The sequence below is a fragment of the Melopsittacus undulatus genome, chromosome Z (genome assembly GCF_012275295.1).
Source record: "Melopsittacus undulatus isolate bMelUnd1 chromosome Z, bMelUnd1.mat.Z, whole genome shotgun sequence".
NCBI lineage: Eukaryota > Metazoa > Chordata > Aves > Psittaciformes > Psittaculidae > Melopsittacus > Melopsittacus undulatus.
The window spans coordinates 21,517,176-21,545,146 of record NC_047557.1 but is presented as its reverse complement, the minus strand read 5'-3'; the positions used below and the strand labels follow the sequence as shown (position 1 = coordinate 21,545,146).

The 27,971-nt window shown below is 38.2% G+C and overlaps 1 protein-coding gene across 3 annotated transcripts in view; it reads right to left on the bottom strand.

Annotated features, from left to right (window-relative positions):
* The window catches only part of IPO11 (importin 11), a 97,600-nt gene that overhangs the window by 68,792 nt on the left and 837 nt on the right, over positions 1-27,971 (bottom strand). For 2 of the 3 annotated variants that reach the window (XM_034072735.1, XM_034072734.1), the window contains exons 2-10: positions 27,836-27,956; positions 22,181-22,260; positions 21,772-21,924; positions 18,427-18,527; positions 12,528-12,600; positions 6,787-6,990; positions 2,679-2,811; positions 1,706-1,764; positions 825-873 (exon numbers count right to left, since the gene is read on the bottom strand). In XM_034072735.1, the coding sequence (XP_033928626.1) occupies positions 825-873; positions 1,706-1,764; positions 2,679-2,811; positions 6,787-6,990; positions 12,528-12,600; positions 18,427-18,527; positions 21,772-21,909 (757 nt within the window). In that variant the 5' untranslated portion in view covers positions 21,910-21,924; positions 22,181-22,260; positions 27,836-27,956. Of the gene's footprint in view, positions 1-824; positions 874-1,705; positions 1,765-2,678; positions 2,812-6,786; positions 6,991-12,527; positions 12,601-18,426; positions 18,528-21,771; positions 21,925-22,180; positions 22,261-27,641; positions 27,671-27,835; positions 27,957-27,971 lie in introns of those variants that run through there. The other variant, XM_031051528.2, reaches the window with a different exon arrangement.

The window sequence follows — 27,971 nt, the reverse complement described above, 5'->3', positions numbered from 1 at the left end:
AACACAGTAGCCCTTTTCATCCTTTTTAGAAATGAGTCTTGGAGCCCAGATCAGCCCCTCTCAGCTAAATACAGGCTCCTGAGACAAGTACCTTCCTTTATAGAAAGGAAAATAAAAAAAAAGAATAATCCTACTCAGTTCAGACATCTTCTCAGGCAAAGTGCTGCTGAAGCCTAAAAGAATGACCTGACAGGCTTCAGATGAATGAATGGCTTGCACCAGGTCTACTACAGTTATACAAGCAAGCAAATAGGAGTGAGTTCAGATGTAACACTGCCTACGTGCCACTCTCCTTTTTACCTGCTCCAGCTAACTCCCCTGAAAAAGCACTAACACCTGCTAGCTATGCTTGTATTTGTGTTGACTGTGTTAGCATGTGCTTGCTTGTTTCAGACTACTACTCTTGCAGTTACATACAGAGGAATGTGGTCTTTATTTATTGACATACCAAAATATATGGCAAACTCCAGGAAAAAAGAAGAAAACATAAAACTCTCCCCCAAATAAAACAAAACAAAAAAACCCAAAACAAAACAACTCAACAAATCTCAAAATTACCTGCTTTTTAGTAGCATCTATTTTTCTTTTCTTTGATTAGCAGTATCACAACAAGTATAACTTTGGTGAGATTTTTGTCTGTTGCTATAAATTGATATGTTTTATTTAAGTCTGACAGCTCTAGCAGCATTTAAAGGAATAGCTTTACACATATAAAAAATACCTTGCACCTAAATTATTACTGATGATGCAATAAACCATATTATGTGTTCATCCAGCACCTAATATTTAACAGCCAACAGAAACAAGAATGTCCAGGCACTTACTACACTCCAGAAATTGTTTTAGCCGTTCAAATACTGCATGTAGAAAGCCCTGAAAAACATAGAAATATATGTGTCATTTAAAGATGAAGCTTAATTTGTACTGTATTATGAAAGGAAAGTTGAGTCAAACTAAAGTCAGTTCAGATGTGTTACTACCTCAGACATTACCTGCTCATTTTTAACTGAATAACTGATTATCTCAGACAAACAATTTCTTCATGAAAGAAATAATTAGCTATCTAATAGACTGCATACATGATCCAAACCAAACTTATTAGTACCAGACAATCACCAAAGCTCTCCAATAGAGGGAAGTACAGCTAAATATACACAAATGCTTTACAATCTGCTTATCCAGTTTTTTACCCTGTTCTCAGCTTCCTAGTTTAGGTCATAGGTACCCCAGTCTTCAAGGAAAGTAGGCTGTGCTTGGAGTTAAGGTAGGTGCTTGGGTTTCTTTCTTGTTTCTCCCCTTCCCCCCAGTATATGCTACAAACCATAGGCTTTCATCTCAATAAAAAATATTATGTCGATAGAATTTGATAGGACAAATATGGCATTACAGTCATAATTAAATGGAAACATCTTCAAATTATGGGGAGAACACATACAAGGTATCTTTCAGCAGGCAACAGGGTGTCACTATCATATGACATAAATTGGAAGGGGTATATTTTCCTTTTTAAACATCATGCCATTGGCAGCACAGTATTTAGGATCTGACAGTTCTTAACTGATGGGAGGACAACTTTTGAGAGCACACTGCTTGATCTTCCTTTACAGAACATAAATGTGTGCATTTCAATGATTCTTAAAAATAACAACACCTAAAATCATCACAGAGGATTTCTAGTCTAGAACTACAGATATATACCACTTACCATCACCTCTGCATTCCAGTGAGGCTCTACAAACCCATGGACAGTCAGTTTACGAAGCACTAAGAAAAAGAAATAAATTACCTGTATAAATATTTCTCAGCTCTTGTTCCAACAGATTTTAGAACACGATTACAATTACAGTTGCTGTGCCTTTCTTCCAATTCTCCACATTAAAACATATGTTTCATTTTGGGCCTTTTGGCCTCAACCATACCTAACACGAATCTAATCTTCTCGAAATTACTTTAATATTCAGTACACTATGTGTAAAATAAATGGGACTCCAAGAATTACTGACTCAAGGAGAATTATGCAAAAGCTGTAGAAATTCAACCTCTGAAAGGCTCTCCAGCACGAAAAGAGGCAAGTATAGTCAACTAGTGGCTGTAAGCCATCTTACAAATTTCCTCAGGTTTATTCTTGCTAGTAACCCAGAAAAGCCATATGCTGCACCTTCTGAAACAATTCAATAAAGGCATCACCTACATTGCAAGCACTGCACACATCTCAATTTTTCAAAGCAGCAATGCACAGTAAGGATAGGTATTCATCCCACTGATAAGTACTTGAGCATCTACCTAAATCTGAACTCACTTCTAGGGCTGCCTTTTCATTGAACACAAGGTAAACCTAAAATTCATTATGCAGTTTCTTAAGTGCCTAAAGATAGACAACAAGCCTAAATTACAACACACAAAGCACTCTGTTATGCCTTTCACTTTCCCACCTCCCAGACTTCTCACAACATGCATATCAGAATGGTATATATTGAGAAACAGGATTAATTTCTCCCCCTTCCATGTAAACAATCCTTCTGGCCTTGCTAAAGGTAGACGTAAAGTAATGTGTACCTGCTTTTTCCAAAGGACATGGCTTTGTTAGAGCGTGCAAATTCTTTACCAATGAAATCCTACCCATTCACTGTGAAGAAACTTGTTTGATCCTCATATTTAATATGATTTTATATTATTACCTTTCAATGACAACAAGGTTCTTTCTAGTGAATTTGTGGCTCCAGTTTCATTCCCTGTACAAATTTGCTGGAGAAACGTATCCGTATGATGATTCCACAAGGAACATGCAAAACTATAAATGCCTGATGTAAGCTGCAAAAGGAAGAAAAAACAAAAATATATTTGATTTTCTGAACTTGGCTATAGCATAATAAATTCCTACATTTTAAAGGCCAGCTTGACCATTACATTATTTAATCCATCCTCTTGTGTGTCATGGGCCATGGTGCTTCACTTGCTTCTTTCCTACTGATCCAAAGACATTCTGCAGAAAAATACCTTGTCTTAATTTGAATACAGACTCATCTGCTTCTGACTACTTGGTCTATGACTATCACCTTAATGACAACTGTTCAGGCCTATTTTCTTATCTGATTCTCATTAAGTACAGCCACAGGTCTACAATACTGTATAAGGCTTCCTTACCATCTCCTCTCCCACAAGACTTAAAACTGTTTGTCTTACAGTGCAGCTGACAATTTGAATCAACTTAGTCTGGGACACAGTTAACAGTTACATGCCTATCTCTGCTAAACATAACGAACAATGACTACACTGGAACCAACTTCGTTTTGCTGATATCTGCAAACCCTGACTTTTTGCCTCAAAATATTTAAAATACAGAATGACAAGTAGTTTCTAATCATCAGCAGTGAACAAATCTTAATTTATATTACAGTTTCTAAACAGTACTTACCTGATAAAGATACCTGAAGTATAAACAGAAAGTAAATAATTTCTCATTCAGTTATAGTAGCACTTCATAGTTAAGGGAGAAACTGCGCATAGCCTGCTACATGTTACATCAATGGAATCAAGAGTACACGACCTGTTTATTTGGTTCCTTTGACTGCGTAAAGGTGAAAGAGTAGAGACTCTTGATAATTACTCAATGATGTGTTCATGGAGTTGTAAAAACACATCACTGGATAATTATCAATAGTTTCAACCTATATGCATTTTGGATGTTGACTTTCAGTACTGGGAGTGTCTCTCACAAACAGAATTCATTGTAACAGTAAGCAGTAATAACTCACATTTAAAAACAAGAATCTCACAACAAAAAAACGCAACAACAGACAATTCAAAGCAGCAATAATCATCCCAATATGAGAATATACTCTTGATAAATGCATTTGTTTGCTAACCAGTGTACCTTAGCACTAAAAAAAAAATAAAACACTAATTGATGTATTAACAAATGAGGGGCATCCAATCTTCTTTGGGCAACCTTCTCCACTATCCCACTGCCTTCACAGTGAAGAATTTTTTCCTATTATCTGATCTAAACCTACCCCGTCAGCTTAAAGCCATTCCATTTCTCCTGTCACAACATTCTTTTGTAAAAAGTCCCTCTTCAGATTTTCTGTAGGCCCCCTCTAAGGACTGGAAACTGCTCTTAAGGTCTCCCCAGAGCCTTCTCTCCTCCAGGCTGAACAACCACAGCTCTCTCAGTCTGTCTCCATAGCAGAGGCGTTTCAGCCCTCAGAGCATCTTTGTGGCCTCCTCCAGACTCCCTAACAGGTCCATGTCCCTCTTGTGTTGGGAGCCCCAGAGCTGAATGCACGACTGCAGATGGAGATCCAAAAGAGCTAAGTAGAGGGGGAGAATTCCCTCCCTCAACCTGCTGGCCAAATTCATTTTGATGCAGCCCAGTGTGTGGTTGGCTTTCTGGGCTGCAAGTGTAAAATGCTGGATCATGTTGAGCTTCTCAGCAACCAACACCAAGTCCTTTTCCACAGGGCTGTTCTCAGTCTTCTCAATCCTGCAGCTGTGCCTGGGCTTACCCCGACCCACTGCAAAACCCAGTGCAAGACCTTGCACTTGGACTTGTTGAACTTCATGAAGTTGGCACTGGCCACCTCTTGAGCCTGTCAAAGGTCCCTCTAGAAGGCATCCTTTCTCTCCAGCATATCAAAAACACCACAAAGCTTGGTGTCATCAGCAAACTTGCTGAGTGCTCAGTCAATCCCATTGTTTATGTAGCTGACAAAGATATTGAACAGGACCAGTCTCAACACCACCCCGAGGAACACCACTCGTTACCCATCTTCAGTTAGACACTGAACCCTTGACTAGAGCATCTACAGTGCAACCATTCAGGCAATTCCTTATCGACCATGTGGTCCATCCATCAAATCATTTATCTCCCGTTTAGAGACAAGTATGACAAGTATATATAAGTTCAGGAGTGTTGCATCCCGACTAGAAGGAAGTGCAGCAGGAGGGCCAGGAGACCTCCTTGGATGGATAAGGAGCTGCTGAGAAAAATTCAAAGGAAAAAAAGGCTGATAAAAGGTGGAAGCAAGGACAGGCGGCCTGGGAAGAATACAGGGATGCTGTCCAGGAAGCTAGGGTCCAGGTTAGGAAAGCTACAGCCCAGTTAGAATTAAACTTGGTTAGGGATGTGAAAGATAACAGGAAGAGATTCTACAATTACATTGCAAATAGAAGACAGACTAGGGACAATGTGGACCCCCTCTGGAAGCTATCAGGAGAACCAGCTACCCTGGATTTAGAGAAGGCTGAGGTTTTTAATGACTTCTTTGCCTCAGTCTTCATTGGCAAAGGCTCTGAGCACAGCACCCAAGTCTTAGAAGGCAGACGCAGGGACTGTGAGAATCAAGACCTTAGGCCCACTGTAGGAGAAGATCTGGTTCGAGACCATCTTAAGACCCTGAATGTGCACAAGTCCATGGGACCTGATGAAATCCGTCCACAGGTCCTGAAGGAGCTGGAGAATGAAGTTGCTAAGCCACTGTCCATTATATTTGAAAAATCATGGCAGTCAGGTGAAGTCCCCTGGCAGTGTTCAAGGCCAGGTTGGATGAAGCCTTGGGTGATATGGTTTAGTGTGAGGTGTCCCTGCTCATGGCAGGGGGCTTGGAACTAGATGATCTTGAGGTCATTTTCAACTCTAACTATTCTATTATTCTATGATTCTATAACAAGGCTGTGTAAGCAGTACCTTGATTTAGGAGAGCTCTAGAAAAGAGGTCATTATCTTGCTCACGCTTTATTGCTTTGGAATTAACTCCATAATACATGATTATCCAGATGATGTATAATAGCCTAATAAATTTCAAAATATAAACAAGTATTTCCTATACAGAGGTTATATTCATCTGTACCTATATATGGCAGAGAGAGAAAAAACATTGTTCCTCTACACACACATCTCACAGCAATGTATCATCGTTTCAGTCCTCTTCCATTACAGGAGTCAGCCTTCCGTGCCTCAGACTCCTGATTAAAATTTCACTTTAATGACTGCACAGCCAGAAATTTTTTTCTTCATAAATAGGCAAAACTTCAGAAATAGTCTTCATTATCTGTCCTATAATCTTTTATATAAAATGAAGGAATAAAATAAAATTTTGAAAATTCAAGTGTAATATGTTCGGAAAAGATGTTTAACTCCCTAAATTCAGTACTACATCACTGCCTAACTCCAAATGGGATTGGAGATGTAACAACCTACAGCTGCAGGTAATTCTGTGTTCTAATCAGTGGTTTCTTGCAATGGAGAATGTAAGCTGCATGAGACAAAATTATGCATTTGTATTCACATGTTGCCTTTTAACTAACCTGGACAAAGAAGTTAATCTGGAAAAAAACCCCAAATATTTCCACTGATAATAATAGCCAAAAATAATATTGTATGGAAGCCTTAAAAACAGCATTTCTAAAAGATTATAAAATAAGATTATATTGAATTATGAGTCCAGAGCACAATTCCAAGATACTACAAATTTATATATAATCAGATCTGCTGTACAGAATGATAACATTACGCTGATATGCAGATATTGTTCTGTATATGAACATATCTGCTTAACACAAGTTCCTATAACAAGGTATAGGCAAAATTAAAGATCTCAAAAGGATTTAACCTAGAAAGTGACTTCCAGTTATTTCATATTTTACATACACCCACCAAAATACGAGCACTTCGAAGGCAGACATTAAAGTCAACATACATGCCATTAATGCACTGCCAGCTAACAACAGGAAAGGGCAGCATGTACAACACATGGACACTCTCCAATCATGCATCACATTGCTTACATCATAGAAAAGCTTTCTATCTGCAGCCAGCCGTTTGGATGCCAGGGTCTTCGTAACATGGTATAAGGTAAGTAGAGCTCTGTGCTGTTGAAGATCATCTTGGACCTTCACAGATTCTAGAAGAGTGGGTATAAGTTCTGGCCATTGCCTTGGGCAGTCCACTCTGGCAACTTTAGCAATTAATACGGAGATCTGAGTTGCTATCTGCAAAAAACATGGAACAGAATAAGCACCACAAAGTCAAAGATCAGTTAAGAAATGAGCAATGCAGAAATTAATAACCTACCCTAAACAAAATAGTATGGACTGCCAGTTTGTGTGGGGTTTTTTTGCCTCAAACTACTTTTTATTTTGCTGAATGCAAATAAACTCAGAGAAAAAAAATTCTTCTATTTTACGCTTACAGTAAATACTTACCCAAAATGCTTATCTGGCCATGATGTTTAAATTTTACATAAAGACTACTAAATATTTCTTCTAGAAATCACATAAATGAAGAAACAGACATATGGGAGCTGATTCTACTCTGTGATCTTTTCTATTACTTTCTACAAGCAAACACAGACTGCTGAATACATATTAGTTATTTCTGCTATACCGAAGTTCTAGCTATTAGACAAGAGACACTCCCTCCCCACAGGCACATGTGCCTGTAAGGCACAGTTCCAGCCCACCAGCTTAAGCTGAGACTCTCACTTGTTCCAGATCCTCACACCATGGGCCACAGGCATCTACACTACTCTCACCATCCAACTTTGGCTGCTGGCACCAAATTCCACTCATGCCAGTCTTGCCAGCAGCTGGCACCTGGCTGCTGCAGCATGAACACGCAGTGAAAAGAGTGAGATTATGCAAAAAAAAGTAGTTAAGGGAGTGTCGTGGTTTAAACCAAATCCTCACGGTACTCTCACTCACTCCCCCCCTCGCTCCCCCAACTCCTGGAGAGTTAGGAAGGAGAATCCAAAGAATGCGGCCCCCAAGGGTTGAGATAAGAACAGTTTAATTGCTAAGGCACAACACAAATCACCACTGCCATTACTACTACAAATAATAATGATAAAGCCAGTAACAAGCGAAAAGAATACAACACCTCACCAGCCACAGACCCATAACTCACTCCACCCTGCCCGGCAGAGCACCGTGTGCTCCCTCCTCCATTTCCCTCCCGAGCTCCACCCTTCCAGCTCTCTCTCCCAGTTACCTCCTGGGCATCACGTGCTATGGTATGGAATACCTCATTGGCTAGCCTGGGTCAGGTGTCCTGTCTCTCCTACCTCCCAGCCTCCCTCCTCCACCTGGCTGGAACACGTGCTCAGAAAAGGCCCTGAACAAAAACACCCTCAAAACATGCTCGCTATCAGCAACTGTTCCCAGCCCAGAAGTCAAAACACAGCACTGCACCAGCTACAAGAAGGAGAAAAATGACTGCTACGGCTGAACCCATGACAGGGAGTCAATCAGAAGACAGGACAGATAGTGGTGATTAGGTGCAGGGTTTGCTCAGATGTGGGTACTGACAAGCTGTGGGTTTACATGACTGGCCCTTTTTATACGCTCTTCCTGTCTATTCCCCAGTTTGCTGTTCCACAACTCCCTTACCCTAAACATTCCTTAACAGATTTTGTATAATCCCTCACAAGCCCACCTCAAATATTCAAAACCTTCACAGTCTTTTTTCCTGTTCTTATCCCATTAGTCTTTAAAAGGTTCTTGATTGGATTAATGAAGCAGATACTCTCAACTTCAAAATACACTTAACAACTACCACCACACTTCCAGCCTAGAGAAGTCACTTCCTTACGCTATCAAAAGGAATCCAATCAATTTACAGGTACAAGAGGCCATGTTCTCCTTTACTGCTTTCTTAGCTGTTTAATCTGAAATCTGACCACCCCACAAAACTTCCTACAGTATTAATTCCTACCCACTGGCTTAGGGAGAAGATTTGCTTCAGAAAACTTATGTCAACATTTACAAGGAAGAGCTGTAAGTCTTATTTATATTTTGATCAACTGAAGTCAAAAGAAAGGAGGAAGCAAGTAAACTCTTCTCCACATGTGATACAAGAAGCAAGCCTTCCAGGTGTACCAGGAGAACTTTTCCTTGAGAACAGTCTTTTTAACTGAAAGAAGAAAAAACGCAAAAAAAACAGGGAACCCAAACCAAAGATTCTCTGTTCCTTCCATATGTTAAATATCTTCACAGGATGGAAATTACGCTCCCAACCATGGTATGTTGTGTTTTAGTTTCCCCCTTCCCTAGAAGCCAGCTTATATCATCAGATCTCAATTCTATGTCTAATTCTTCTATTTTTTTATTCATTCTTTTTTCTTTTTTCACATAAGGAGGACACATTTTTTCTACATTGATGCAGAAAGCGCAATCAGCTAGTAATTGTGTTATAAATTATCTGCAACTGGAAAACAGCACTTATCAGAGACTATCAAAACTCAGACATATCAGACAGACCAGGGACTAAATGAAAGGTGCCTCTGAAAGAAAACCTTGAGATTTTTACAGCGCAGACTGGGGAAAAGGGGCGACAGAAGGGGAGATTAAGTCTGTAACCAAACTTCAATATAACAATAACTGAGCTATCACTTAGAGGCAGACTATTAGCATTAAACCAAAACAAAATCACAAAATCATAGAATAGTTAGGGTTGGAAAGGACCTTAAGATCATCAAGTTCCAACCCCCCTGCCATGGGCAGGGACACCTCACACTAAACCATGTCACCCAAGGCTCTGGCTAACACTGCCTTGAACACTGCCAGGGATGGAGTATTCACAACCTCCCTGGGCAACCCATTCCAGTGCCTCACCACCCTAACAGTAAAGAATTTCTTCCTTATATCCAATCTAAACCTCTGCTGTTTAAGTTTCAACCCGTTACCCCTTGTCCTGTCACTACAGTAAACCGTCCAAACTTCAAATACTACAACCCAAAAATACCATAGGAACACACACATAAGGCTGCTAGTCTTTACAAAGTCAGTTAAAGTTCCAGTCTCAGCCTGCAGATAAAGTCACAGAAATACAGAACATCAGCAGAGCAATTTGTAACTACATACTACTATAAAATTAACCTTTATTAAACAACAGAAAAGCAAATACTAATATTAATGAAGGTATAGAAAAAATGATAGAAAGATTGAGTTGCTTTACATTCAAAGCAGTTAACAATAGGTTCTTAGAAATCTCATGCAACCACTTCAAAATTAAATACTTGATAAATTTTATACTACCTAGTAGGAGCATAAATAACAGAAACTTTAAGACAAAATGACATACTGCATAGGTTTTTTTGCTTGAAATAAGTAATATAGAATCAGGGAATAGTTAGGGTTCGAAAGGACCTTAAGATCATCTAGTTCCAAATCCCTTGCCATGGGCAGGGACACCTCACACTAAACCATATCACACAAGGCTCCGTCCAAACCTGCCTTGAACACTGCCAGGGATGGAGCATTCACAACCTCCTTGGGCAACCCATTCCAGTGCCTCACCACCCTAACTGTAAAGAACTTCCTCCTTATAACCAATCTAAACTTCCCCTGTTTAAATTTGAACCCGTTACCCCTTGTCCTGTCACTACAGTCCCTAATGAAGAGTCCCTCCCCATTACCATTATAGGCTCCCTTCAGATACTGGAAGGCTGCTATGAGGTCTCCACGCAGCCTTCTCTTCTCCAGGCTGAACAGACACAACTTTCTCAGCCTGTCTTCATATGAGAGGTGCTCCAGTCCCCTGATCATCTTCATGGCCCTCCTCTGGACTTGTTCCAACAGTTCCATGTCCTTTTTATGTTGAGGACACCAGAACTGCACACAATACTCCAAGTGAGATCTCACGAGAGCAGAGTAGAGGGGCAGGATCACCTCCTTCGACCTGCTGGTCACAATCCTTTTGATGCAGCCCAGCACACAGTTGGCTTTCTGGGCTGTAAGCACACACTGCAGCCGGCTCATGTTAATTTTCTCATCAACCAACACCCCCAAGTCCTTCTCCACAGGGCTGCTCTGAATCTCTTCTCTGCCCAACCTGTAACTGTGCCTGGGATTGCTCCGACCCAGGTGCAGGACCTTGCACTTGGCATGGTTAAACTTCATGAGGTTGGCATCAGCCCACCTCACAAGTGTGTCAAGGTCCCTCTGGATGGCATTCCTTCCTTCCAGCGGATCAACTGAACCACACAGCTTGGTGTCATCGGCAAACTTGCTGAGGGTGCACTCAATCCCACTGTCCATGTCACCGACAAAGATATTAAACAAGACCGGTCCCAACACCAATCCCTGAGGGACACCACTCGTTACTGGTCTCCAGCTGGACATTGAGCCATTAACCACAGCTCTCTGTGTGAGACCATCCAGCCAGTTCTTTATCCACTGAGTGGTCCACCTATCACATTGATGTCTCTCCGTTTTAGAGACAAGGATGTTGTGTGGGACAGTGTTGAACGCTTTGCACAAGTCCATGTAGATGACATCAACTGTTCTACCCCTGTCCATCGGTTCCATAGCCCCATCAGAGGAGGCCACCAAATTAAATTGGTCAGGCAGGATTTCCCCTTAGTGAAGCCATGCTGGCTGTCACCAACCACCATGTTGTTTTTCATGTGCCCTAGCATGCCTTCCAGGAGAATCTGCTCCAAGATTTTGCCAGGCAGAGGTCAGACTGACTGGTCTGTAATTCCCTGGGTCATCCATGGGTCATATTTTTACATTTATTATTATTTAGTCGTATTTTTTACATTGATAATATGGCTGCACTATGAAGTTAATGATATTTTCTACATCTGTGTTGTTTATAACTGCATTTGAAATAAAAACTTTAAAGTCAAAATTGTCATTGCACAAAGGTCTTCTACAAAGACTTTTTTACCCTAATTTTAATACATTGATCTATTCCTACAAATAACTTTCATGCCATTGAGGAATCCTGAGAGAGCTGAAATTGAACTGTCTGCACAACATAATTTGTTTGCTTTTCTTTTTCATTTTAAGCTTTACCTTATATAACTCATTTCTGTATTTTCCTGAAAATGTTCTTTAAGACCTAGCTTAAAATACTAGCAAATACTTCCTTGCAGAATCTCATATGAGTTAGAATAAGTTAGCAGAAGGAAGACTGATTCATCCAGCATATGCATATTCTGAGTCCCTAACATTAGCTCAATAATAAATTTAACAATAAATCCTTATTCTAATCAAAATAGTAGCTTATAATTAGTCACTTTATAAAAGACAAGACAATATCCTATTGACGGCTATTTAAATTTATTAATGCTGTAATTAGACATGTGACAGCAATACTGCTCTAGGTGGGTTTATGCAGCAGCATTTTCAGCAGCTCGTTCCTGCTATACCAACACCACATTTCCTTCTATGGCTATACTGGGAGTCAGATCAGAGAACAGATACAGCTGAAAAAAAGAAAAATCACTTGGGGAACACAGGTTATTTTCAAGCTGCATTCATTCCCTGAACTACTTCACCAATTGGCTACATAAACAATGCGGGACTATACAACTGTCACTGAAACCAAAAACAAAGTAAAGAGACAGAACATGCTGTTTTCAAACTAAATAATTCCATGAATTATGATCTACAGAGAAAGAGATCACTTCAACATAAAGACCTGTCCAAAAGGCAACATGTAAATTGAAACTTTGTGAAGACAGAAACCAATTTATACACCCACACAAGCACTTCTGGGAGATTAATAATTGTTCACCACTAACCTGATTCACTGGCTCATTAAAGTTGGCAATAAGTCCGGCACGCAATGTAGTTTTTTCTTCTTCAGAAAGAGCACTGTCAGGATATATTTTGTTAGATTATTATTTCATTTCCAATAGAAAACAACTTTTCAGACTTCAAAAATTTTCTATTACTAGACAAAGAAATTAAATTATCATATCCATTTGTGCATCTGTGTTAGACTGAAGATTACTTCTGTACACCATTTTCTCAAAAGCAAGAGTCTGATAAAATACCCAGAGAACATAATTTGTTTTTTCCCTATCTCAAAGATATTTAAAAAAAGAAGAAGTAAACAGAGATATTTCTGAGGGCTTTTAGCCTCCAGTTTTGATGTGACCTTTGCAAACACAAATGGCAAAAGAGAAAGGTCACAGAGCTAGGTACCCATATATATTACAAAAAGTAAGGCAAGACTATACAAACTATGAGCTGGTTGTTAGTACACAGTTAAGACAGTTTTTACTGTGGGGATGGATGACTTGAGCATGACTTTGCACATATATATACTAATGGATAATGACAAAAAGTTGCCCAGCATAAGGCAATCACAGTACCAGATAACAGCTCTTTTTGCAAAAAGCAATAATCCTTTTCTACTACAAATCCTTTTCTATAAGCAAGCCACTTAGCTGTACTTAAAAATATGGATCTTTTAAATGATCATACCTTTGAGTGAAACAGTGTTTATATGATCTTCAAAAATGCAGGGAAAACTAGTAAGAGAGATAAATTCTAAACCATGAAGGTTAATTTTTATTGAAGTGAAGCTTTATGTTATCTTTATACTTCAAGGACTTGTATCAGTTTAAGACTACAAGTTTCAGGATCATATTACTCTTGTACTACATCAGACTTTATATGACCCAAGTAATTTTCTTTTAAGTTCCAGGCACAAAATGTAACTTGTTTTTTCTTTGTTTGTATTTATAGACTATACAATCACAAAAAAATCCACTTTCATTTACCGATGACATCTAGAAAACTGTTTCTTGTACGTAAAAAGACTAGAACAATGACACAAGGCTGTTTAGCTGAAACTGTTTCACCCAACATTGCAACAATTTAGAAGCATGCATGCCATCATCACATCTCAATGAAGTTTAGTAACTAGAAATTAAGATTAAACACACCAACACAACCACTTCTTGTTGTCTAACCTTAAGTACAGACACTAACCTACTAGTTTCATATAGTCAGATTTAAAAGTAAGCCTAAAGCTCCCCAAAATACAGCTTTTACACTAATCTAAACAAATACTAAATATTCATCTCGAAATAATAATATGTAGAGGTAGCACTTACTCTAAGTTCAAACATTTGCAATAATATTCTAGTTTTCACTTCCCTCCTCCCCCCATATATAACACTATATATATTCACTATTTCCTTAATCAAAGACTTACCAGTCTAAGTATGGTATATACAGAAAGCAATTTATTGTTTCACTGGTGACTCAGAACTGCATGTTAAATCTTAATTTCAAAGGTAACTTGCAGCACTCAGGAACCACATTTAAAAGATTTTTTCTATCAAGCCTTAAGCAATAAGGTATTTTTACACAAAATTAAATTATGCCTAAAAACATCCTTGGTAAAGTTCAGAGACTTCTGCAACAGTAAAAATTTCTCCGAAGGGAACTATTTCAATTACTACTCCAAAGTTACTAGATGACATTTTAGGGAAACAAATTTGTGCGGTCCCTTTTTTAATACAAAATGCAGTATATAGTTTCCACGCATACAGGCATATTTTAAGTGGTATCTAAAACGTGAAACCTATAAAGGATTAAGAAATCTCATCTCAATTAAACGTAGCTTGTACAATACCTCAGCAAAACCAGAAAGCACCTAAAATCTGGTTTGTACAGAAGGAAAAAAAAAAAAAAGGTTTACTATGTCATTTTCCTTGCTTGTGAACTCATGAGGCCCCTTTCTTTAATTGTTTTTTCATAATTATATTAATCATACATATGCATACTCCATAAGCAGTAAGCATTAAATTTGTTACTATAGATAAAAATCCTGTAATTAAGCTTTTCGCTACTATAAACAAAAACAAGGGAAGGAAAAGAAACAGACTCATGAGGATGAGCTCCTCAAATACAGAATCTTACGATAAGCAAAGCTGGCAAGGAACAGTGAAATAAAACAAAGCAAAACCGAAGAGAACAAGGCAGATGGAAGTGCCACTGGGCCAACGATGTTTACCCGGTGCCACTGCGACATCTTCTGGACACCGATAGATATACACACACCCCCCAAGCAGCTGCAGTTGCAGGCATGGCAGCAGGCAGCAGCGACTACATAGTCCTTTAAGACACTGCAAAAAAAGCCCATAGCTCCATAAAAAAAAAAAGTTATAGGCAGGCCAGAAGGTAAGAGGCATGCGTATCATTCAACAAGGCCAGTGCTGAAAGGGTGGCCACAAAGAAGATGGAGACTCACTTTATACGAGGTATCACATGGAAAAGATGAGGGGTAATGGGAACGAGTAATTCCTGGGGAGACTCCAGTTGAACACAACAGGAAAATTTTTCACAAGGCAGACCATCCATCATCCATTGGAATAATCTCCCCAGGGAAGTAGTGGATTCCCTAATGTTGGGCACTTCTAAGATTCAGCTGGAGAGGGTGCTGGAACATTCTGTCTGGCTCATGATTTGCCAAAAAAAGGTCAGATCAATGACCCCTGAGGTCCCTTTCAAGCTGGTATTCTAAGAATCTACAATTCTATGAAGTTATTTCCCTTCAGCACTGAATTTCATCCAACTAGAAATTAAAACAAGTTCTTCTGAAGGTGAACTCCTAAGTGTCATGTTGCAGTCTCACAATTTGAAATGTCAAAGTTTCTGATCTTGCCAGGTTGGACAGGGCTTTAAGCAACAAGGTCCTGTGGAAGGTGTCCCTGACTGTGGCAGGGTGGGGTGGAACTAGATGATCTTTAAGGACCCTTCTGACCCAGACCATTCTATGACTCTCTGATCCTTTTTTGTGGCATGGTATCCAGGTATTTAAAATGTATTTCATAAACCAGAAATATGAATCTGAAGAGTTATTTATAGTTATTATTCAAACGAATAAATGTGGATTTGAGATGTATTATTAGTTTCCAATGCAGTAATCAAATTGGAGAACACAGTCCATAAAAGACAGTTCTTAACTGTAACTCTCTGTAAAAGTCAAAAACATGTTCAAGAAGAGCATTTAACACTCAAATTCAAGAAAACGAATTTTTGAAGAAAACAAAGTCACACACAAAATCATAAAGTGAGACACCATTTTGAGGAGGCTAGCAACAAATTTCAAAAAATAGGCCAAATAGTGCCTGAAAAGAGGCTATGACAACCCTAGGCTCTTCTCCATAGCAATCTGGAAAGCTGCGTGTGAAAGCAGGAGGGAAAGAGTTTTCTCACTGAAAGATGCTGCTTTAACTCCAAGACAGGTAGATAACCAATAGCAAACAGGGCAGACATCATGAGTGAACATGTGCAAAGCACGAAATATCTCAGAAGGATCACTTGTTCTTAAAACAGAAACAACAACAACAAAAAAAGGTGTATTCAGTGTTCTAAGTACTTTAGTGTAACAAAACACTCAACTGTACTGTCCAAAGAATTCATGATCAATTTTCCTGCTTTTTGGTAGTAGCAGCTGAGAAACCATGAATGCTCAGCAGAAAAAGGGTAAAGCTAGTCCTGCTTGATTCAACCAGAAATAACTTCAGCACGCTACTGCTGAAGAGACATCCAAATTACTGGGAAAGTTCTTGAAAATTCAAGACAGATATCTGGGCATATAGGTTATATGACTATATCAACTGTCTGCAAGTACACTCCTCCAATTCTCACCTGTCATGGTTCAACTACATTTGGCAAAGAGCAGAAATGTCAATGGCACGATTTTTTCCTTAGATTCTGTGAAAAACTGACAACTCAGTAAAGCAGGTAGGCCTAAGTTAGCATCCCACAGAAAGACATGGATGTAACAATCAGTCCTTTGCTTCAAGAGGAGTCACCTGCCAGTCCAAGACCTGCTCTGTGAAACAGAGTGGACAGATCAGAACAAGCTTTGAGGTAATAAATGGATGAACACAGGACAGCTGCTGATGTGAGAAGCGAGATGAAACGTAGGAATTTTGCAAGGACAACAAAAATGCAGCCTGTTCAGTGAAACCTTCAAAAATTCTAACACAAAACACCATCAGCTGACAAAATTGATTGAGAAATCACAGCTTAAAAGAGGCATTTTTCAAAATGCCCTTCACATGTTCTGCTATGAGAAAAGAGACCTGGGAGAGTGCAAAATATTTCAAGATGTCATGTATAAGAAACATCAAAAGAAATTAGAAATGGTTAAACAATTAGACAAAGCAGAAATTTAATACATATTTATCCCACAGAATCTTTAACAGCAGGCAATAATTTCTTAATTCTTTAATTCTTAATTTCTTAATTTTATACTTTCATTAAATCGAATTTGCTCTAGCAAACTGACAAGTGGGTAAAAACTGAAGAAATTTTATATAGATTTACCCCATGAAATCTTTAATGATAGTCAATGATTTATTTTTTTTAAATCACATTACATTTGCAACAGAAAACTAGATTGAAAGACTGCTTCTCAATTTTTACCTTTGTTCAAACAGTAATAGTGTAATCATTACTTCTGCAGGAAATGAACCATGTCTTTTTCAGCAGAAGGGATACTAATATCTATCTAAAAATATTAGTAAATTGGAACTATATATTTTAATTGCTTTGAGTAACGCTTGTTAAGTGCCAGTAATGTAAGCAGCATTACCTCATCATTTTACCAGAAAAGCCAAAGATGCCAGATTCCATGCAAAAGATAGTATTTTCCTTTTGCATAAAAAAAGAATCTAAACACTTGCAGATGTTTCGCAATTACATATTAATCTGTATATACAAAAAGTCTAGTGCTTTACATAATAATGGAACACTACAGTATTTAAAATGTCCTGCAGATGCAGAATTTTGTCACTTTCCCCCCTTTTGGTAGATCTTTGGAAAAGCTTACAATGTAGGGCAAAACACATTAAATTCTCTTAAACAAAGAACACAATAAAAACAATGCCATATTTTGTGAACTAGCTTAGATTCATGATCCATGAAAATTGGACCTGAAATTCCAATTTACACCACACCCAACCTGACACCTGTTTATATTACTAGCCTTTAAGAAACAGATTGAACACTTCTATGTCTTTCCTAGCCCCTGAAAACAGTGAAGGAAAATTCAAACTCTTTGAAATTACACCTACTTTTTAAAGGAAAAATAAAAAAGTTCATACAGAACACAGAAAAGGATATATTTCTATAAGTATTACAAATTATAATAGCACCATTCATAACTTTAGTAAAACGATGTAGTGCTCAAGAATACTGGTTACATTTTAAGCATCTTTGAATAACTCTTTGTCATGTATTATCAGAACCCATACATCAGAGAAAAAAGGAAAAAAAAAAAAAGCCCAGAACTTACTATTGTAATAGCTACTATATAGCTCATGTATACATTCCAAATGAATTATGAGTCACATTAAATAGCTCCTTAATAATCTCTCCAAGAGACTTTCTTTCACACATGCTACTATCAGAAAGTCCAGGTGTTAATGTTCTGACACTACGCCACTTCAAAAAAATAACCTTCTAACACAGTTTTCAAAATGGCACATGAACAAGTTATAAGAAGTAATATGAAGACAAAATAATTCATTAATGAGTCCTGTGTTGAAATATTACATCAGTTTCACCATGAATTATGTAACTTCTGTCACCCATGAAATTTGCTGTTTTCCAGTCTGGTAAATGCAACCTTCTGAATTTGGCTTTGTTAAGTGGAAGAAAATCAGAACTTACTGTGGTGCAACCCGTCTCCAGTAGCGATCAATTCCATTTTTAAAGTACAGCACGGCTAACCATCTTACATTCACATCCAATGAATGATTCGTAAAGATATTCTGTTTAAAACAAAAAATGCTAAGTTAAGAACTGCTACACACACCACAGACAGGATACAAACTATATCAACACATGCACTAGCAGATGCATGAGTGCACACACCTCTGTATGTACAGGTTACATCTGTGTGTACAGGTGTATATAAACAAAATGCACTAGTCAGATTTTGACAGGAACTGTGAAACTGTTAAACGCTACTTTTTAAAGATTAAAAAAAAGTGTCTACTGGCCTTAATACCCAGTATATATAAAAACTCCAACATATAATGCAAATGTATTTCTAATCTCATCTGGCTAAGCAGGAAATAAAAGGGTAATAATCACTAGCACTGGGCAGTTGTTACACTTTTTAATGACATAACTCTCAGAAGTTTGTGGCACTGCACAATACAGGATAATTTATTTTAGTCAGAATTCAGCTTTCAGGAGATTTCTTCATTAGCTTGAAATGTGCCAAGCACTGTCCTGACTATCAGTGTTGACTGCAAACCAGTGACCTGGTATGATGGCAACTCAAACTTGCCTATACTTATTTAAGGACATCAGTTTCTACTACTAAAAAGCTAGATACCTATACACATACATATGTATGTATCCGTATACACTTTTATGTACCTATATGTATATACAGACAAACACAGAGGAATTATTTTATATAGTGACATTGTAAAATTATTTTATACAGTGACATTGTAAAATTAGCAGCCAGGAAAAGCTAAAATTAAAGTAAACTACTGAATCTTCATACAGACACACTAGTTTGAACAGCAGCTTCCTCCTGTTTCCCACTGTATCAGATGGATCCTTCTTGAGGTGAGATATTACTCCCTTGTTTAGGGAGCCAGTAAGTGTGCAATCAATGGTCTTACTATACAGTGTAGAAAAAAGAGTGCGCCACTTGTATCAATTGCTTTCAGATGCCCACTAAGAAGGGACACAAAAAATGCAGAGATGCAGGTCAACAGTATCTTCTACTTTTGGTTGCCAAGTCTGAAGGACTATAAATAAACCATTCAAATAACTCAGGACTATAGATACCTGGGAGCCCCTCAAGCCTTTTCATGATTAACTCAAAACTTAACCTTCTCTCAGACTCCAGTTCTGTAATAGTAACAGCTTTCTCCATAACCTAGGACCTTTAGAAAAACATCAGAGGTTGTAGTCCACTGATAAACACCACACAACATGGGAAGGATCTGTAATACATCTTCCTTTCCCGAAGCTCATTTAGGAATAGGGATAGTCTGAAAGATATGACCTTTTCCAAATTCACTTTAATCATTTTTATGATACTAAGAAGAAACTTCAAACACTTTAGCCTCACATCCATGAAAAGAAAGCACTGCAAAACAAAACATGGAAAATCTACCTTGTTCTGAAACTCCCGCTGAGTCTTCAAATTACCATTCCCCCCTTTGTTAAAATATTTATAATAGGGATAGCTTCCCCACATCAAAATACCTTAAAACTAGACTGGGCCTGGATAAGAAATGCAAAAAAAAAAAATAGGACAAGATGCCTACACAGGAACAAAGGGAACCTCTTCATACACTCTGTATCAATATATGAACTTCCTAAACCATGAAGTATTTCATATAACACATTAACACACTGTCATAGAAATAATGGGAAAAAAACTAAACTTCACAAATTGATACAACGGGTACTTTGAAAAGAACTGGTGCTCTTTTCAAGAACAGACACTGCCTGACTTTTAAGCTCTGTTCTTCAAAGGTGAAGTATGTAACACCTTCAAAAAGCACAGAAGATAATGTTAGTAACTCCACCAAGTACTAAAAATTGTAGGCTCAAAGACACATGTTTCATGGCTCCTTATAATTTTCTCTATCCTGATTGTCCTGGAGGCAAATGTATCTCACAGTAAAATATACAAGTTCCTAATTCCCACAGAGATTGTCTCACCAAATCTCTACTTACAACCACCTGCTTCTCCCCAACCTCTTTTGCTCCGCCAAGAAGGTGCCAACTATCCCAGGCAGTCCCCCTGTCATAATTAAATTAAACAAAGTAGAGATTCTCTCTTCTATTTAGTTTGAAAGATTACTGTTCATAGTTCACACTTGAAGAAAGACTGGTATGTCCCCAAACAGGGTTACTTAACCACATTAATAGAATTAACAGCATTTGATCTTTTTAAACCCTGCATTTTTAGCCCTTATATTTAAAACTAACATCAACTTCAGTTACACCTGTGAGTGCTCAACTTGTCTACAACCTGAGCTGATCTCACAGCAGATGTGCAGAAAATAAAGAATGCCCAGTCAGTGGCAATTTCTCCTGTTTTCTGTCAAGATTATTTACCACCACAGAAACAGTATGGCAAAGGCAGTACGTAAAACACACTTTGACATCTCTAAAGTCAAGATTTTCTTGTACCTCCCACCTAAATCCCATTACTTGCCTTCAACTTTCCGAACAAATTAAATGGAGGGTATACAGAGAACAAAACACGTCCCCCCACAACTCTGAAAACACTCATCATATGCACTGACAGATGTCCACAAAAAGTTTATCTATGTTTTTTTAGGCCATTACAAACACACATATCAGAATTAGGAGAATTACAACACTGTTAATTTCTAAGTGTCTTTTCTGAAACAGTTGTTTCTCATCTTTGACTGTGACTTCTGCACCATATTAATGAGTCTGTTTCATCATGGGTCATAGCAGACTTGCAAGTATTCACTCTTCCCATTTCAAGAAATTTACTACCAGCCTGGTCAGCTGATCTACCCCAGGACTCTCTCTCCACTGACATGAAAGAAAGTAATCCCAGCTGGGTATCATGCTTTAGTAGTGATGAAAAGCATGGGGGAACTGCTGTGAAAATGGTCATAATACACCATCCTCCAAAATAAAGAACAGGCAGCTTATGCCTTGGTATATTCAAGTGTCCCCACCTCATGGCGCAGTGAAGGGTCGTCTTGGCCTTCTACAAGCTACAATTTGCAATAGGCCAACAACAGGTTTAGCATTACAGCCCACCCGCTCATGCCACTAGAATTTGCATTTCCTCCTTCTTCCAAATGCCTCAAGAGAGCCTGTTTTGATAACGACAATGATGATAATGACTACCAACGCACATCATAAGGGTACTAGTTAATGGACCATAATGACTCAAAGTTTCTCTAAGCCAGATGGCACAGTTCAAGAATATTATAGAAAGCCACATTCAAAATTACTCAAGAGTTTACTAAATAGCACTTTTCCACTGTATCTTACCAACAGGACTGAATAAAAACCTGGCTGTGTTTCCCACTGCTTCAGTTGTTCCTCAGCTGGCTTCAACACCGCTGTATCTTGACTAGTAGCTTGGGTCAAGACTTGCAAAACAATAGTGCTAGCACTATTGAGATCCATGAAAATCTGAGAACACTTAAAAAAAGAGAAAAAAAAAACACTATTAAAAAGCAAATACAGATATTTTCCATTTATATTCTCTAAACACCCTATGCTAATTTTTCATCAGACTACAGTGTGTAAGATAGCATCACACCTACTCACAAGCACTGTCAAGAGTGATTATATTATTTTGTTTTCAGAAATCTCTCAGCAGAAAAAGTCTATCATTACAAGCACATTTACTAGATTTGAGGAATTAATGGAAATATTTTGAGTTTAAACCAGTTACCTCTCCTGTGAAGAACAGCTAAGAGCAAAACCTCAATTAGCGATGTCTTCAGCTGAAGACAGAGGAAACCATAGAGTTATCTGAAAGAGACAAAGATGCAGAATATTTTGTATTTTTGTATTTTCTGAATAGTTTTTTCCCCAAAGAGAAAATGACCCATTTCAGACAGTTAAATTATAGATTCACTATTAAAATCTTTTAAAAAGTTGAGTTTTCCTCAATATATTTGCATTTCTTCATTATCTATTTAGCATAGTTCATCAGCTGAACTAAGAATGGCAGCTGCCTAATTTCCAGTACAAACATATTCTTGTACTCTACAAAGGCAAAATAAAATGCCTCCAACTGACTCAGATTACATTCATAATGACCATAGAAACAGGATTGTGACTTACATTAAAATATGAAGTCTAACAATTAACTGTTTTTCTGTCTATAAAAACTTCTGTTTACAAACTATGTAAACTTCTCATAATAGATCTATGTTAAATACTTCTATAGTTAAGTTTTCTAAAGAAACAAACACTTTATCTTCAAACTGGCTTGAGAATTTGCTTTTGTTTAATGCTAAAAAAGTAACTTATTTTTCTAATCTTCAGAAGGGAAAAAAAGTGCACAATTGTTACAGTGATGGTAAAAAAGCTAGAGAAATTAAATTTTATTATGATGCAAGCTTAAAGCTCTGCTTTTCTGAGAAAACCACCTTAGCAACAAAATTAAAGACCTTTTATACTAGTAATAGCCCTGCACTATTTAAAAAAATAGAAAAATAAAATCTAACTATTCTCAATCTCCAAGTCTCCAATCATCCTCAACAATAACTAATCTTAAGTTCTAAGGCTAAAAGGTATACTTTCAAATATATGAAACCGAAATCAGATCTCTTTACAGCAGTTAACTGAACAAAACAAGTAACTCAATCTGCTTTATACTTCCAATGAGGCATCTTTTTATCTGTCACATTCGGGTTTGTGTGGCAAGGTTTCTTCTTCAGGGAGGACTACAGGTGTGGCTTCTGTGAGAAGCTGCCAGAAGCTTCCCTTGCATCCAGCAGATCCAATGCCAGCTGGCTCCATGACAAACCTGCTGCTGGCCTAAGCCAACCCCATCAGTAATGGTGGCAGCATCTCTGGGATAACATAGTTAAGAAGGAGGAAAAACGTGCAGAACTGCAGCTGCAGATAGGAGTGAAAATATTTGAGAGGAGCAACATTGCAGACACTAAGGTCAGTGCAGAAGGAGGGGAGGAAAAAAAAATCTAGACTTATACTATCAAACAAGACTTTAATTCTGAAGTACCTATTCAATTATCAGATCAAAACCAAAACCAGAGAAGTTCCAGAATTTAATAAGCTAGCAGACCATGCGTGTAAACAAAACTGTAAATAAGTTCTTCAACTTGAGAGAACCTAATTTAAGGTCTTTTGCTGAATAGTGCTCTCCAGTACTGAGCTGCCACAGGAAAACTGCCTGTATAACAACATATAGTTGTTGTTATACACATATACCACTGTATAGTGAATCTGCGGCACATATCCAGATATCTGCTAAATACCCATTGCAAGGATATGTTTGAGAGAAAAAAAAATGGATTATTGAGCATTCATGTATAACTGATTTTGTATGACAAAAATAAGATCATTTCAGTTAAATTCTTTCTGAGCAACATTCAAATCCAAGGCAGAGAAGGAGCAATTCTACCCAAGGGAACACTGCTTTATGTATTTCACTTAGAACAGTTCACACTGGAAGACCTGTTTTTTAGAAGTTAGTACAGTACAAATACAAAAACCATGAGACTTTTTTTCATTTTCTTATTTTGGCATGATTAGCTGGCAGATTTGAAGACCAAAAAAAAAATAAAAAATAAAATAAATATTCACAAAGCTTTTTTTTTTATTAATTAATGCTTCTCATTCTTGAAAAGGTTTTTAGTTCCATTTAAAAATTGGAGCAGCTATTGCTGCTCAAACAAACAAAAATTTCTTTAACAATGTTCTCTCTCTGCCAAAGATCACAACAGATGCCCTGGTCAGGACCCTATCTAGTGACACTTCTGAATAATGCTGTCTCATCCTTCAAAAAATTGGTGCAAGGATTTCCTAGTGAGAGGCAGGAAATTTAATTTAATAGCCCCCAGGAGATTTAGTCTTCCATGGATCTGCATGGTTGTTTTTTGACTCCATGTAAACAGTCCTCACAAAACACTGGAAGAAGCTGTTACAAGCAAAATAACAAAATCAAAAATAATAATATTCATTGGAAAAACATCTGATACATGTATAGCAAATACAAATGGCAAGATGCACAAATGGCAATAAAGCCAAGTTAATAACTGTCCCCAAAAGGCTGGTGGCCAGAATTACGCAATGTCTATTACAAACTTATTATCGGAGCACATACAGAACAGACTACGAAGCTGTCCACTGCTTCTACATTTAAGAAATTCCTGCTTTCTTCAGGGAAGTCACTAGTTTTAAAATTCTTTGGATATAAAAATAAAATTTATTAAAAAAAACCCAAACAACTATTTTAAAATCAAGCCTTACCACACCTAATTTGAACTTTCAGTTTAAGATAGCTACAAGCAAATTAAAATGATACAAAGACATGGTCACCAAAATAAACAGCACAACCCTGTATTCCTAAATACCTGAAGCTGGAGGGAGTGAGAAAAATGCAGGTTTTTGTTTGCTTCCCAGTCATTTCCACACTGCACTGCTAGAGAGGAAAATGTGCTAGGCATGAAAAAAGCAGGCAGAACAGACACAAACAGCTTCTTCACTATGTTAACGGATCCACTGCCACAGTGATGCCATATGCCTGCTTAACGTGTTCATCAAACTGCAATTATAATAAACCCTGTGACAACTACTGGGAGATGAGTGACTTTGAATTCAGTGCTTACCAGTACTGTAAGAGTAAATGAGAAGTCGCATTTAGGGACCTCCCTTCCAAGCAAAATGCAATGCTGTGGTATTAGCAGCCCTCTTTTTCCTCATATAAATCAATCTTAATGCTAGATGGAAAAAAGTAATTATTTTCTTCTTTTTTTTCTCAATAAAAACAACCAATTACCAGACTCAGATACAGAAAAACAAAGCAACAAACAGCCTACCTTCAAAATGACTTCAGCAATCCTGACAGCTAGAGAACAGTCAAGCAAAAGTAATTCCTACAAGCAAAACTACAAATTCCTGGGACCTAATCCTGTTTACCAATCTTTTGTTTCTTTCTCTCATCAAAATGTCAAGCAAACTTGGAGTAAACTTTCATATTATGACAGAAAAAAGTTAATAATTGCCCCCAAAAGGCCAGTGGGACAGGGAGAGAACCAAAAAATAAAAACCAACAAACAAGCCAAAAAGTCAAGCCATCTGAACCCACTCTTCCACAGACATAAGAAGTGGCTACGGGATGAAGGAGTAACACAGGACTTTCAACAGTGTCAAATCATTACAGGCTTAGGTCCTAACAAGCAAATTCAACTCTGCAAAGTCTCTCCTTAAGTTCCGTTCTCACCAACAGGATTTTTATTGGGAACTTACCCTCTGCATACACTTTTAAAGATTACTGACTCAGTGAGGGCATCAGCTTTAAACTTGTGCTAATGGGATCCTCCCAAAACACAGGTCTAGTTACTGCTATGTACAGATGCCTTTGTGAAATCAATTCCTGCAGACTGAATACAACTATACTTTAGGAAGTTAAACCCAGATCTCTCAACCCTTAGTATGTCGTTACCTGCCCCACTACTCTCCTTTCGGCATCACTATTCCCCTTCCCTCATTTTTTTTCCTTTTCCTAACAGATGCATCAGGGCTTCTTCGGATCATACAGAGGACATACAGATCCTCTCAGGCCCCACAGAACAGCAAAGGCCCATGAATACTGGCTGAAAGATAATGGGATAAAGACAATTCACACGTCTTACAAATCACACTTTGCTGCTGCACAGCAAAGGTAGAGGGACACGAGTTGCACCACAGACTGGTTACAACATAGAGATGAGGATCTTCTCTACAGTTTGAGTGCTTCTAAAGCTTAACTCACTGTTGAACAAGTTCTACAAGACTGTCCTAGAGATGAAACAGAGGAGGCAAGTATTACATAGCTGCCATCTCTCAGGTACCTTCACAGCCATAAGGCATGTATAGAAAATCTGGTAAAGTCTGTCAACCTTATAAGCAACATTTTCTTAGATGGAAGGCAGAGTCTGCCCCTTGAATCACAACAGCCAGAGCTTCTAAAAAAGTTTGATCACTGGGTAAGGTTATCATTTCCCATCTTTACTGATCAGCATCGGACTGTGTCTTCACAACAAACACTGAGCAATTTCAGAAAGGTTGCTCACTTCTGTTTTCCTATGGTTCATGCCCATCATAACTAAGCAGAACATGTTGTGTGGGAGAGGAATCAAAAGAAAACCCTTCCTTACAAAATGTACAATACTGTCAGCTGCAAATCCAAGAAAGGCTCTATACCATCCAAACACAGACAGCATCTGTATGTCCTCTGCATGTGTTATGATCTGAGGAAACCCTGATGCATCTGCTGAAAAAAAAAAGGAAGAGCTGGTTTCCAACATCCTACTGAATATGCACAAACCTGAAACAACAGCTCAAGCCCCAGCTGACAGAAAAAAAAGAAAAAAACAACCAAAACAACTCAGTTACACCTAGAAGCAATACATCAAATTATTACCCCTCAGCATAATGAGATGGCATCTTCAGAAACCACAAGTATGAATACCAGTTCCTTGCTGTTAGCAATCCAATGTCCTGCACTCACACAGGAGTGCAAGTGCATTAGGGACTGTAGTGATAAGGGGTAATGGGTTCAAACTTTTTCCCCTTAAAAGGGGAAGTCTAGATTAGATATAAGAAAGAAGTTCTTTACTGTAAGGGGGGTGAGGCACTGGACTGGGCTGCCCAGGGAACTTGGGAATGCTCCATCCCTGGAGGTGTTTTAAGGCCAGGCTGGACAAAGCTTTGGGTGACATGGTTTAGTGTGAGGTGTTCCTGCTCATGGTAGGGACTTACAATTAGATGATCTTAAGGTCCTTTCTAACCCTAATTATTCTGATTCTGTCTCCTTTCACTAGCAAAACCCCAAGACTCACTTCTATTCTACTCGTTGTTCTTTAACTCCCTTTCTAAGGAATTATTTGCATACACAGTTTACATCTTAGAATACTCCAAGCCTCTTATCAAACATTTTGCCATGCTGGCTTAATATTTTTCCTGAGTAATTAATCTTTCTGATACAGGCAAAAGAGTATTCAGGTACTTTTCTAATAACACTAAAATACATCCAAATTTTAAAATCATGTCAGTTATGAAAACAAATCAAGGAATGCCATACATCTGCAAGGGAACAAAACAACAGATTTCATACAAACATAAAATGGTTAGCCTTGGGTCTAGCTTCAACACCCCTGCCATGAACAGGGACACCTTACCTCAGAGATGCTGCTCAAAGCCCCATCCAACCCGGCCTTGAACACTGCTAGGGTTAGGGAAGCAAATATTTAATCAGTAAATGCTGCCACATTTCAGTCTTTCTGGAGTTCAAAGACAGCAATATAACATGAGGCATGGGTCACAAAGTACATAGAAGCAGTATCTGGGAGGAGTATCAGCACCACATTCTTACGTTTTACACGTGCTGTTGTCTTCTAAGGTAGCAAACTGGTGGAACAACTCAGCACTGCTGCACTGACTCTGCCTTTGATATACAGTGCTTTACAGTAAAACTTCAACCGTTGCTCTCCAACCTATAGGAAGAAAAT